Below are 13,683 nucleotides of genomic sequence, written 5' to 3'. Positions count from 1 at the left end.
GGCTATTTATCCGCCCCCCCGCCCCCACACACACACGTGTTCTCCTACTCCCCCCCCCCCCCCCCGCCTAAAAGTTGAAATGATAAGAACACAATGATTCGGGCCCAAACTCGTGTTTATATGTGGAGGTGGGAAAGAGCCATGATCATCAGGAGGGGAAACTGAGGCAGGCCACAGGAGAAATCCAGAAGGTCATCGGGCCCAGGACTCTTTCTGGAGGCTCAGAAATACCAGGATTCCAGGAGGTCTCACAGCATGAAGGGGGCCTGACTACATTAGCTGGTGGTAGCCAGGATGGAAGATGATCATCAGGCAGCTGAGAATGCATTTATATGCTAAGAGTCAGCATCCTTGGGCACACCAGGAGTGGGCAGGAGGGCCCCTTCATCGTCCCCACTGAGAGACATCCAAGGGGCTGAGGGAAGAGGAAGGGGGGGCGGGTCGTGAGAATCTCTGAAATCTTCTGGGTTCCTGACTGCCCCTCCCCCACGTGTGTCTGTCTGTCTGTCTTTCCCAGTCTCTGCCCTACTCCACAAGTTTCTGTCCTCCTCCGAGCTTCTGTTTCCTCCCTCCAGTCTCCCACTCCCCAGGTCTCTGTTTCTTTCTGTCTAGATCCGCCCCCCCCAGGTCTGTGTCTCCCTCTCCTTGGGGGTTTCTGTCCCTCTCTCTGAGTTCTTTCCCTCTTCCAGCTCCACACCTGGCAGCCCCTTTCTCATCCTCCTCCACAGCAGAGCTCCTCCTGCAGCCACTGCCGTGAGCAGTAAGAAGCCGACGACGATCCCAACCACTGGCACCGAGGATTTGGCTGGTGATTCTGCAGCCAGAGAATGACGTGAGATGCTGAGGGGACCCACCAGCCCATCTGAGTCAGCGCAGGAGCCTGGGGGTTCTCAGTCCCTCCCAACCTCAGCGACCCCAGCATCAGGTTTTGGGGAATGGGTGTGGACAGAGGGCACGCCAGTCAGCTGATGTTCTAGGTCTGTGCAGAATGCTCCCACATCGCATAGAAGAGCCAGCCACAGCAAGATGGGTCCCAGTCACACTGGCCGAGGGACCCGTAGCAGCAAGGGTGCGTGGTATTGTGACTCGGAGAGGCAGGGCCGGCACAGAGCAGTAGAAGGGCTGATTCACAGAGGACTGGCAGTGGCTGAGCAATACACGGTCAGTCTTAGTGACGGCGGCTAGCGGCAGACAACGAATGATCAGGCTAGCAGCAGCAAGAGGGAAGGCGGTCAGACCGAGGGAGGACTGTCCAGAGCGGTTAATGGGTGGGCGGACTCAGCGAGGCCAGCACCAGCAGGAGGGAAGGCGGTCAGACTCAGGGAGGACTGGCAGCAGTGGGGTGGAAGGACGAAAGGCGCCCAGAGACAAGGAGTACCACCGCGCGGTGGGCCCTCACCCAGCTCCACAGTGAGGGGCTGCGGCAGCCCCGCGTGCTGCACCAGGCAGCAGTAGTGATGCTCGTCGCCACTTTTGACCGTCAGCGAAGACCAGGCGTGGAAGGAGCCGTCGCCATTAGGGCCAAAGTCACCTTCACCAGAACCGGCGGCCAGCCCGTTGCGCAGGAATCGCAGTTGTAGCTCCGGGGGATAGAAGGAGAAAGCACTGCAGGTGAGCACAGAAAAGCCGGGGCTGCCAGGTCGGGCCTTCAGGCGCATGGAGGGCGGCTCTGCAGACAAACAGGCAGACAGACCTAAGCCCGAAGCCCACGAACCCCTGGGGCCAGACCTAGTGAGGGCCGGGGAAGGACATACAGAGGCCTCCATTCCTCCCACCATACCCAGCAGGCCCCACCATGTGCCCTGCACTGTGCTGAGCCTGGAGGATATAGTGGCAAAAGTAAAGGGAGCTTCCTGAGGGGATAGAGACCCCACCTATCCACAGTGAGGGTATCTACCCCTCATCCATTCCTTCCTCCAAGAGACACATACTGAGCATCAACCGAGTGCCAGACACTCTAATGGGTGCCCGGGACACAGCAGTGAACAAGACAGACCAAACTCCCTGTCTTTGGGGAGCCCAGGTGGCTCAGTTGGTTAAGCATCTGCCTTCGACTCAGGTCATGATCCCAGGGTCCTGAGATCGAGTACCTCATCGGGCTCCCTGCTCCGCGGGAAGCCTGCTTCTCCCTCTCCCACTCCCCCTGCTTGTGTTCCCACTCTCGCTGTGTCTTTCTCTGTCAAATAAATAAATAAGATCTTAAAAAAAAAAGATAGTAAGCAGATATTATGAAAAATACCATACCAGCGCATTTGAAACTTAAACGAACTGGACAAATTCCTAGGAAATGCAACCTTTCAAAACTGACACAAGAAGAAATAAAAAACTTGAGTAGTCCTATAATGATTTAACAATTTTTAATCCATAATTTAAAACTTTCCAAAAAATAAAAGTCCAGGTCCAGGTGACGTCATTGGTGAATTTTTAAAACAAACAAAAACAAATAACACATCTACATCTAATTTGGGAAAGAAGGCTCCACTGCAATTCAGTGGAGGAGACAGGATGGTGGTCTTGCAACAAAGGAAGCTGGGTCAACTGGAGATCCACAAGTGACAAATAACCTTGACCCCTTACCTCACACCGTCATACACAATTAACTCAAGATGGATTTACAGTTACATATAAAAGTTACTTATCAACCAAGCTTCTAGAAGGCCTAGAAGAATACCTTCATAGCTTTGGGAGAGGAAAGATTTCCTCAAGAGAACACACACAAAGCTACATACAAAAGATGGATGGATTGATCTTCATTATAACTAAGAACTTTTGGGGGCGCCTGGGTGGCTCAGTCATTAAGCATCTGCCTTCGACTCAGGTCATGATCCCAGGGTCCTGGGATCAAGCCCTGCATCGGGCTCCCTGCTCCGCGGGAAGCCTGCTTCTCCCTCTCCCACTCTCCCTGCTTGTGTTCCCTCTCTCGCTGTGTCTCTCTCTGTCAAATAAATAAATAAAATCTTAAAAAAAACAAAAACAAAACTAAGAACTTTTGTTTATCAAACAGGTTCATCAAGAGAATGAAAAGACAAGCTGCACACCAGGAAAGGTTATTTCCAATAGAACCACCTGACATAGCCAAAAGACTCATATCCAGAATATATTAAGAACTCTAATAAGAAAAAGAGATAAAAACTCCTATTTAAAAATGGGCAAAACACTCAAACAACCACTCCAAAAGAGTGGACGCTCAACTGGTCAATAGTGCAAAAAAGTACCCTGTCACTAGTCATCAACTCATTTACCTGAAATTTTTTAAGAATTCATTTATTTTGGGGGAGAGGGGGAGAGGGGGGGAGAGAGACAATTCCAAGCTGACTCCCCGCTGAGCACGGAGCCTGATGTGGGGCTCAATCCCACAACCCAGAGATCACAACCTGAGCCAAAACCAAGAGTCGGAGGCTTAACCAAGTGAGACACACACGCCCCCTCATTGATCTGATTTTGCCAAATCATGTATACGATTATCATTTATCATCAGAGAATTGAAAAATGCATCACAATAAGAAACCACCACACACCCACCAGAATGCTTCAAATTCAAGACAGACAATATCAAATTTGGCAAGTCTGTGGAGCAACTGGAGTTCTCATACACAGCTGGTGGGATTATGAAATGGGTTCAACCCCTTTGAGAAAAGTGTTTAGCACTACCTACTAAAGCTAATGTGGGGCCTACACCACCATACTCAAACGAGCACATGCTCACAGTCATCTGAAATTCAAAATCACGCAACGCCACGGTGATAAAAATCGGGTCAGTTGTTGCCCTTGAGAGGTATGGAATGGGAGGGGACACAAGAAGTCTTGCGGGGTGCTGGAAATGTTCTAGATCTTGGTACGCACGTACACGGGCATCCATTAAACTTAATCAAGCCATATACTTTAGGTAGGTGAGTTACACCTCAATAAAAAAGAAAAAACAAAGACACTATAGTGAATCAATGGACAAAACAATGGCATGGGATACAGTGATGGGGGTCATGTTGGGGCACACTTTAACCAGGGTGATCAGGGAGGGCCCTGCTGAAGAGCTGACATCCAAGGTCAAACCTAAAGCATGAGAAGGACCCAGTCATGGCAGGATCCCAAGGAAGAGAACTGCAAGCAGAGGGAACAGCAGGTGCAAAGGTCCTGAGGAGGACAAGAACCTGACACTTGGAGGAAGGGGTGAGAAAGCCAGCATGGCTGGGGTGTTGTGAAATTATAGTGACAGAAAGCAGCCAGGCCCAGCCACCTGTGGGGATTGTAGGCCACGGAACAGAGATTGCATTGTAGTGTAAGACTAGAGAAAAGTTAATGGGGGCAGTTTTAGGCAGTGGCAGGCTAGGAGCTCATTTATGTTTTAAAACGCTCCTCTGACTGCTAGGTAGAGGATGGTCTGTACTGAGGGCCAGGATGGAAGCTGTGATTGCAAGACAGGGACACTGAGGACAAAAGAGCTCTAATTCCAGCCCCTGAGAATCCCCCAGACATGCGCAGAAGTAGAGCTGGGGTGTTTTGGTGCTATAATGGGAGTCACACAAGGCATCGTGGGGATCCAAAGGAGCTAAGTGAAAAGCCTCATGGGCCACAGAAAAATCTCCCCGGCTGCTACACCAGAGGAACCGACGGAGAAGGGCAGAGGTGGAGAAATGCGAGGGCTGGTGTAGGCTCGAGGAACTCTGGGTGAGCCTGTCTGGCTGAGCGAAGCAGATGGAGGCTGAGGAGAGGGACAGAGACCACGGCGCTCGGGGTCTCCAGGCCAGGCTGAGGCACTTGAGCTGTGTCCAGAGGTCTCTGAGAGCCAGGGGAGGGCTGTGAGCAGGAGAGGAGTGGGGGCAGCTTTGGGTGTAGAAAGACCCTCTGGGACATGTCCAGGAGGAGCTGCAGTGGGGAGGGTGGAGGCCAGGAGGCCAAGGAAGAGGCTGCGGGAAGACGGTGAGGCCTATGGTGGGGCTGTGGGAAGGGAGAGATCCATGGGGGTGAGGGAGTCTTCTGGAGGCTGCTCACCCTTCCACTCCAGGTTTCCACGGCCCCTCTCCAGATGCCCCAGCAGCCGCTGGGGGCAGGAGTTGAGCAGAAAGGTCCTCTCCTTGCTGACCGCCCCGGCCTGTTGCATCCACGTCTTACGGATGGTCTCAGTCTCGGGCCAGTCCCCATTCCACGTGCCCAGCTTGGGGTCGAAATTCATGAAATCCTCGCCGTTCAGAGCAAACTTGGCCACAGGCACCGAGGCGTTGTCAGGGCCCAACTCACAGCCCAGCAGGCCCTGCAGGGTGTAGGTTCCTGGGGTGCCCACACACAGGTAAGCAGGACCCAGGAGCAGGGGCCCCGGCCCCTCCGCGCTCAGACCCCGGGGCTCCTGGTCTTACCTCCTTCCCCCAAGGCTCTGAGACCTTCAAGAAAGAGCTCCTGCTTATTCCTCAGGTCTGTCGTCTCTTTCTCCCAATACCAGGAGACCTGGTTTTCCCAGACCCAAGCCCCGCACGGATCAGCCTGGGCCCGCAGGTTATTGTAGCTCAGGTACTGCTGGGGACCGAGCCATCCGGATACCCAGAAGGCCGGCGTCCCAGGGGCAGGAGAGGACACCGCCGTGAGGTGGTACAGGAGGGAGAAATGACTGTCTGCCGGAGGGAGACCGAGATGGAGAGAGCAGATGGGGGGAGAGCCTAGACTGGCAGGACAGACACCCTGAAAGGGAAAAGACTCGGCCCCAAAGAGCAAGGACGGACCCAGAGAGAGGGAGACAACCTTGGGGGCTGGGGGGCGGACACGGGACGCAGAGAGGAAAGGGGCAGACTGGGGGGACAGACCCAGAGAGAAGGGCAGGGAAAAGACCCCGAGAGAGGGGGACAGGTTTGGTGGGGGGCAGACTTCGAGAGGAGAAGGGCAGATCCAGAACGTGGAGGACAGACTGGGGGTGGGGGGGGGACAGACTCAGAGAGAAGCGAACAGGGGGCCCGCAGACGCAGACACCGAGGAAGGAAGAACAGTAATAAAGCGCCGCTAGGCGAAGGAGGCCGGGCCCGCCCGAGGGAAACCTCAGATTTCGCTTCCCTCGTCCCTTCCCGGCCGCCGGCGCCTCCCTCCTACCCGGCAAGCCGCGGCCCCTCACCTGCGCGCAGTGTCGGCAGCAGGAAGAGCAGCAAACCGAGCCCCCAGGGCCGAGGCCGGGGGACCCCCATCCTGAGCGGGAGACCTGGGGCGGGAGGGGGCGCGTGACTGCTCCGACCCCCGCCCCGCCCCCGCCTCCCCCAGCTCCCGAGGGCCTCGGCCAGCACGCGCACCCGCGCCTGGGGGCCCCGGGGCTCCGCGACCGAGGCTGGCCACCCTGCCCTCCTCCCCGGTGAACTTTCACCCCTTCATTTGTTCCCTTTGGGTTAATTAATTACAGAGCCTGGATAGGCTGAGAGTTCTGTCTCGGAGCCCGGCCCCGCCTCTTCCACCTCCCTCAGACCCTGGAATCCGAGTCCCAGCCCCTCCTCCTCAGACTGGGGAGCTCCGGCCCTCAGCCCCTCCTCCCTCAGACCCTGGAGTCCAGGCCCTCAGCCCCCTCCTTTCTGAGACCCAGAGTCCAGGGCCTCCAGCCCCTCCTCTCTCAGACCCGAGAGTCCCTGCCCCCGGGCCCCTGCTTTCGCAGACCCAGGAGTCCAAAGCCCCCATGCCCCTCCTCCCTCAGACCCGGGAGTCCAGACCCCCAAGCCCCCTCCTCCCTCAGACCCAGGAGTCCAGGGTCTCCAGCCGCTCCTCCCTCAGACCCGAGGGTCCCTTCCCCCGGACCCCTCCTTCCCCAGATCCAGAAGTCCAAAGCCCCCATGCCCCTCCTCCCTCAGACCCGGGAGTCCAGACCCCCAAGCCCCCTCCTTTCTGAGACCCAGGGGTCCGGGCCCCCAGCCCCTCCTTCCCCAGACCCAGGAGTCCAAGTCCCCAGCCCCCTCCTCCCTCAGACCGAGGAGTCCAGGCCCCCCACACCCAGCCCCGGCCCCCCCACACCACTCCTCCCTCAGACCCGGAGTGCAGGACCCCAAACCGCTCCTCCCTCAGATCCAGGAGTCCCGGCCCCGCCAATCCTCCCTCGGCCTGGGCCCCAGCTCTGCTCACAGCAGCGAAGTTCCCTTCCAGCCTGCAGCCCTAGCTGGCTCCCGTGACTGGAGACCCCAGTTCCTCTCTCACATCCTGTCCGGAGACTGCTCCCTGACTTCAGGAATATCCAACCCCGCCCCCCAGCTGCAGGGCACACCCCAGGCCCGGCGCCCAGCCTCCCTGAGTATTTGTCTCTGCCTCTCTTGAAACATTTTCTTTGTTTCTTTTCTTTTTGGTCTCTCTCTCTCTGTTGCTCCCTGTTTTCTTATTTTGAGGGTGTCAGCCACCCAGCGATTCAGGATGAAGTTGAGAGCCCAAGACTGTCAGAGTCCAAATTTGGAGGTTTCAGGGGGTCCCCTTCTTAGCTCATTGTACAATCTCCCCCACCTCTCACCCCTTCACCAGCTCTTGCTACACAGTGCAAGTTCTCCAGACACCTTCTAAATTTCCTTCTTGGACCCCGTCCCCTAAGTGTCCCCTTAAAATACCCTTACAGTTCTTTAGTATCTTCTGATACAGCCTAAATAACATAGTCCCAAGATATATACTGCTCACAGGCTTAGAGGCCCCCTCCAGTCCCCTGCCCCAGCCCACGCTGCGGCAACAATGCCTCCATTATACTGGAATGTTGTACATATAGAGAGAGACTTATTTTAAGGAATTGGCTCATGTGATTGTGCTGGCTTAGCAAGTCTAAAATATGATAGGGGTGGTTGGCAGCCTGGGGAAAAGAGTTGCAGGTCAAGTCCCACAGCAGCAGGCTGGACAAACCAGGGAGAGCTGATCTTGCAGATGGAGTCTGATCGAAGGCAGTCAGCCCACTTAGGGGAGGTCGGTTTTGTCCTTCTGTTCAGGCTCCAACTGATGGGCTGTAGCCCATCCACATTCTGGAAGAGTAGTCACTTTCCTCCAAGTCCCCTGACTTCAGTGGAAGTCTCATCCCAAAACACGCTCACAGAAACATCCAGAGTAATATTTGACCCAACATCTGGGGCCTGGGGTCCAGCCAAGTTGATACATGAAATTAACCGTGACACATGGTAAATCTCTGTTCGACTTAGTGAGGAGCCTGTAAGATCCACCCTGAGGGCCTCTAATGCTGCCGAAGGAACCTCTGTTCATGCCCCACAAATCCTATTAGAGCACCCTCAGTTCTTTCCTTTTTTTTTTTTTAAAGATTTTATTTATTTATTTGAGAGAGAGAGAATGAGAGATAGAGAGCACGAGAGGGAAGAGGGTCAGAGGGAGAAGCAGACTCCCCGCTGAGCAGGGAGCCCGACGTGGGACTCGATCCCGAGACTCCAGGATCATGGCCTGAGCCGAAGGCAGTCGCTTAACCAACTGAGCCACCCAGGCGCCCTTTCCTTTTTTTTTTTTTTTAAAGATTTTATTTATTTGAGAGAGAGAGAATGAGAGAGAAAGCACGTGAGGGGGGGGAGGGTCAGAGGGAGAAGCAGACTCCCCGCTGGGCAGGGAGCCCGACGTGGGACCGGAGCCCGACGTGGGACCCGATCCCGGGACTCCAGGATCACGACATGAGCCGAAGGCAGTCGCTTAACCAACTGAGCCACCCAGGCGCCCCCTTCAGTTCTTTCCTAAAATACTCTGAGGAACCCGCCGTGCTCAGTTGTCCCCTCTGCATCCCAAGGGATGTGGCTATGTGTCTAGGGGACCATTCCAGCAGCCCCGGGGCTCTCATTTTAAAGGCCTCAGGACCAAAAACAAGTGAAGTAAATAATAAAATAAAGGCCCCAGGTCCCTCCTGTGATGTTCCTTGGACCCTGGTATAAAAGGGCCAATGTCTTGGGCACCTGGGTGGCTCAATCGTTGAGTGTCTGCCTTTGGCTCAGGTTATGACCCCAGGGTCCTGGGATCGAGCCCCTCATCGGGCTCCCTGCTCCGCGGGGAAGCCTGCTTCTCCCTCCCCCACTCCCCCTGCTTGTGTTCCCTCTCTCGCTGTGTCTCTCTCTGTCAAATAAATAAATAAAATCTTACAAAGGGGGGGCACTGTCTTGTGACAGTGTCCCCCAGGACCCTGCTTTACTTTCCCTTGGAGCCTGGAAACCATTGCCCTGGGGCCCCAATAACGAACTTTAGTGCCGTGTCCCTGGTGTCCTGCAGGACCATGGCCAGAGGCCCCTGCTTGGCCCCTGGTCTCTGATATCTCAGATCCCCACCCCCATGCCCTTTGGGTCTCCTGACAGAATCCTGAGGCCCAGCAATAACGTCTGCAACAGCTTCTGCTAATCTCTCTCTCAGAATCGGCCACCCCACCCCTGGGATCCTGCTAAACCAGTCCTGAGCCCTCACCCTGGTGTGACCCCAGAGGGGCCTCAGCCCCCGGCCCTTCTCTCCCTCTGTACATTCCTGCCAGCAACAAATCTCCTGCATTTGCATTTCTCAGGGACTTGCTATCAGGCCCTTCCCATATCTCCTCGCCAGCTAGACTGTTCCTCCCTCACCCAGGAGAGAACCACCCTCAAGGGACCCCATTATAAAGGGGCCCTGAGGTCTTGTTACGTGGCTCTGTGTCTCCTCTTTAGGTCCCCTGGGTCCTACTTTACTGGTTAAGACACCCCCCTCCCCCAGGGATCTTCTCTATAGCATAGGTTCCTAGATAACGCCACTAGAGCCCTGGGGACAAGCCCTTGGGTTCCTGCCACCGCACTCTGGGACTCTAGTGCATTGTCCCTGGGGCCTTCCATACTGCTCACATCTTGCCCAACTGTCCTTCAGCTCCCGCTTTACCCCCTCTCTGGGTATCTGACGCCTCTGGGTGTCCTCAGTCCTGCCACAACGTCCCATCAGCTGTCATTGCAACACCTCTCAGGACCCTACTCTAATATTCACTGGGTCCTGCTGAAAAGTCCTTTGGTTCCTGATAAAGGGTCCCCAGGACCTGGGTACTCTCCCCCTGAGCACTCTTTTTTTTTTTTTTTTCAAAGATTTTATTTATTTATTTGAGAGAAAGAATGAGAGAGAGAGAGAGCACATGAGAGAGGGGAGGGTCAGAGGGAGAAGCAGACTCCCCGCTGAGCAGGGAGCCCAATGAGGGGCTCAATCCCAGGACCCTGGGATCGTGACCTGAGCCGAAGGCAGATGCTTAACTGAACCACCCAAGTGCCCCACGCTGGCTCTTTCTTAAGGCTCCGGGGGAGAATCCGTTTCTGTGCCTTTTCCAGCTTCTAGAAGCTACCTGCATTCTCTGGCTCATGGCCCCTTCCTCCAGCTTCAAAGCCAGCAGAACAGCATCTGCTCTCCTTTCTGACCTCTGTGTGTGTGTGTGGCCATCCGTCCTCAAATCTCTCTCTGGCTCTGATCTTCCCACCTCCCTCTTATTTTTTTTTATTAACTTTTAAAAAGATTTCATTTATTTATTTGACAGAGAGAGACACAGCGAGAGAGGGAACACAAGCAAGGGGAGTGGGAGAGGGAGAAGCAGGCTTCCCGCGGAGCAGGGAGCCCGATGCGGGGCTCAGTCCCAGGAGCCTGGGATCACGACCCAAGCCGAAGGCAGCCACCTAACAACTGAGCCACCCAGGTGCCCCTAATTAATTCTTATTAAACATGAGAAGTAATGCTTTTCTCAGCCTGTTTGGGTTGCAAACCCACAATGGTGGTGTTGTTAGTGTCATATTCTACCCAGCTGAACTAACCAGCCAGTCACTCAGCCCCTGCCTCCCTCTTATAAATATGCTCAGGATTACACTGGTCCCCTGGATAATCCCAGATCATCTCCCCATCTCAAAATCCTGAATTTAATCACATCTGCAAAATCCCTTTTATCATAGGAAGTAACATATTTGCAGGTTTGGGGGATTAGAGAATTCACCTTTGGGGGACCACTATCCAGCCTACCACAGTCAGGAAGGACGCCCTTCCTTGTTTCTGTTAGAATATCCCCCTTCTGATCTCTCCCGGGGCTTGGCAATGAGGACTCCAGTCTGCCAGAACATTCCCCATAATGTCCCTCCTTCCTGCTACAACAGAGAAAGCCCTCAGGGTCGCTTAGTACCCACTGGGAGTCCTTTCTAGGTGTACTGGGGTCCTGTTATGTCTTCAGGGGCTATTTACAGCATCTGCTGGCTGTCCCTTCTCGTAGTCCCAGGGTCCAGCTCTAACGATCCTGCCTGTGCCCTCCAGAGCCCCTAGGCTCCTGCTATCATTTCCCCAGGGGCCCACTATAAAGAAGATAAAGCCCATGGCAGGACCAGTTACGTAATTTGCGGGGCTTGGGGCAAATGAAAATGTGGGGCCCCTTGTTCCAACCACAAGACAGTTCGAGCAGAGCATTGAACCATTGAACCCAGCGTGGGTCCCTTCTGAACCATGTCCATGAAGCCGCGTTGGCCCTGGGAACTGTGTACTCTGATCGGCCCCACGCCTTAACATCTGCCCCTCCCCTCTGCACCTGCACCATAGCGCCCCCTACTGCCTCCATGAGGCAGTCACACCTGAGTTCAAAACTAAACCTCCCTCTTCCTCTGCTTCTCTGAGCCCTGGTTTTCTTATCTGTAAAGTGGGAATAACGATCCTGCCGACCTCAGGGGGAGGCTTCAACGAGTCAAGGGTTGAGCATGGGGCACATGGTAGGACAAAGTAGTAACATTTGTTCCCCTTAATGTGCCCCCCCCGAATCCTGCTGCTGTTAGGGTTCCAGGGATCTCAGACACCGGGGCCCGGATCTGTCCTGCTCCCTCCTGCATCCCCAGGGGCCAGCACAGTAAATATTGGTAGAATGAATGATGGCAAACCACGAATGACCCTGGGCTGGTTTGATATGCCCCTGAAACTCTTCTAGAATGGCTTTGGTGTCCTTGTTAGAACGTTCTCGCAGAATCTATGCTGTAGCTCTCTGTGATAACATATAATAGAGCTGGGACCTACCAGAATGTTGGATTCCCAGGGATTTCCCACGATGGGCTCGGGGCAGGGCCAAAATGTGGCAGCAGGGCGGCTCAAACACACGGGGAAGCTACTAAAATTCAAGTTCTCTTAGACTCCACTCACAGACCTCCGGACCGGGCCGGTCAAATGATTTCAGCTTCCTGCTGCTGTAAATTCTGCTAGAGTAGAGTACCACGGGGGAGGCAACAATGATTGCCAGGGTAGTTATCAGAATATTCCAGAGGCCTGCTGTGATAGGTGCGGGGCCATGATACATTATGACACCACCGTGAGCTGCCCTGTTTTCCTGTAATAGGCCTGACCCCTGCTGACATACATCTAGGACCCTGCTATGGAACTGTGCCTGCACCTAATTTCTCTGAGAAAAATACAATGCCACTGGGACCTCCTACAGAGGCATTCAACAGAATATTCTAGAAGCATGCTAAAATAGACTCAAGGTCCCATGCCAGCTCGCCAGGGCTTGCTGTATTAGACGCTGGTTCCGCAACCCTATAATGAACACCTCTGGGGCCCCCTGGCAAAGACTCTTGTCCTTGGGCCTTCCTGAAGGGACCCAGGGCATGTCACACTAAGCTACCTCAGGGCCTTTCTCTAATGGGCTCAGGGCTCTGGAAAAATTACTTCCATCAGAAGTATCATTTACTAGAACTAGTTCTACTCCATTAACACACGTAACCATGGTTCATCCTCCAATGGGGGAGAGAGGCCAGAACCCATTTTACAGATTAGGAACCCGAGGCTCTGCGGTTGGCGGGGGTGGGGTGGGGTGACCTGCTAATGAGCAGCAGAGCTAGAAATCAAAACAGAGCCTGTGGTCATCATATTTTCACCTGGAGGCATCTGCTTATGGTCCCTGCTTCTGGCTATTCCAAGCCTTGAGACCCAGGGCTCAGGCCTGCCTCTGAGAATGCGAGGATTTAACCTGGATCTCTTTACTCCACTAAACACGTATGGAACGCTTACAACTTGTCCACGGGCTGGGGCTCACATTCCAGTGGTTAGTAGGTAAACAAATATGCTGTATCACTCGGGATTTGTACAATAAACGTATAAACATACAAGGAATGGGCTTCACCTGTCTCTGTAGGGCAATGAAGCCAGGAGGGGTGGTTGGGAGGACTGGAGGTTTTGCCAGACGGAAAGAGGCTGGTGAGCATTACAGCCGAAGGCAATGAAGGAGGGAGCCAGGTGGACACCGGAGCTGAGAGCTTCCAGGCAGTGGGCACAGCCAGTGCGAAGGCTCAGAGGAGGGAGCAGGTCTGGTGGGCGCTGGCTGGCAGAGCCAAGAGGGAAGAGCGCTGAGGAGGGCAGAGGGCAAGCGCTGAGGCTGTGATGGACCTAGGAATGGTCTCTGGCTGTCACTTGACTCTAAAAAGGATAGACACTGTGGTCACCTCCCTCCAGGCACAAGTGGCGTGACCCCAGGCCGTCTCTCCTTGGTCTTTACCACCTGACCCACCAGGCCCAGCAGAGGTGTCCCCCAACATATACCAGGCAGATGCCCCACCGGTGACTAGGTAACCTAATGCGGTGGGGGGCCAAGGAGACACCCCAATCACCACTGGGAGGGAACAGGGGAGCTGGGCTGCTGTTGTCAACAGGGCAGCCCCACCCCAAACGGAAACACCTGTGGTGGGGGGGGGCTCTGGGAGCAACCTCAGAGCCCTTTCTGGGTCCCGGTCCCCTTCTGCAGGGTCCCTGCCCTCTAGC

The 13,683-nt window shown here is 54.8% G+C and overlaps 1 protein-coding gene across 2 annotated transcripts; it reads right to left on the bottom strand.

The window, feature by feature from the left end:
- Positions 1–97: 97 nt before the first annotated feature.
- Positions 98–7,178, bottom strand: FCGRT (Fc fragment of IgG receptor and transporter). 2 transcript variants are annotated; one of them, XM_035725328.1, is made up of 7 exons: positions 7,081–7,178; positions 6,095–6,178; positions 5,352–5,603; positions 4,990–5,265; positions 1,400–1,669; positions 698–814; positions 98–415 (listed from the first exon to the last, which is right to left on the bottom strand). In XM_035725328.1, the coding sequence occupies exons 2-7, from the start codon at positions 6,162–6,164 to the stop codon at positions 336–338; spliced, it is 1,065 nt and encodes a 354-aa protein (XP_035581221.1). In that variant the 5' UTR covers positions 6,165–6,178; positions 7,081–7,178; the 3' UTR covers positions 98–335. The 2 variants fall into 2 exon arrangements, with proteins under 2 accessions (XP_035581221.1, XP_035581222.1); XM_035725329.1 differs by lacking the exon at positions 5,352–5,603.
- Positions 7,179–13,683: the final 6,505 nt, after the last annotated feature.

This window comes from Zalophus californianus, chromosome 17 (genome assembly GCF_009762305.2).
Source record: "Zalophus californianus isolate mZalCal1 chromosome 17, mZalCal1.pri.v2, whole genome shotgun sequence".
Classification (NCBI taxonomy): Eukaryota; Metazoa; Chordata; class Mammalia; order Carnivora; family Otariidae; genus Zalophus; species Zalophus californianus.
This window is presented reverse-complemented; position numbering and strand designations above follow the sequence as displayed.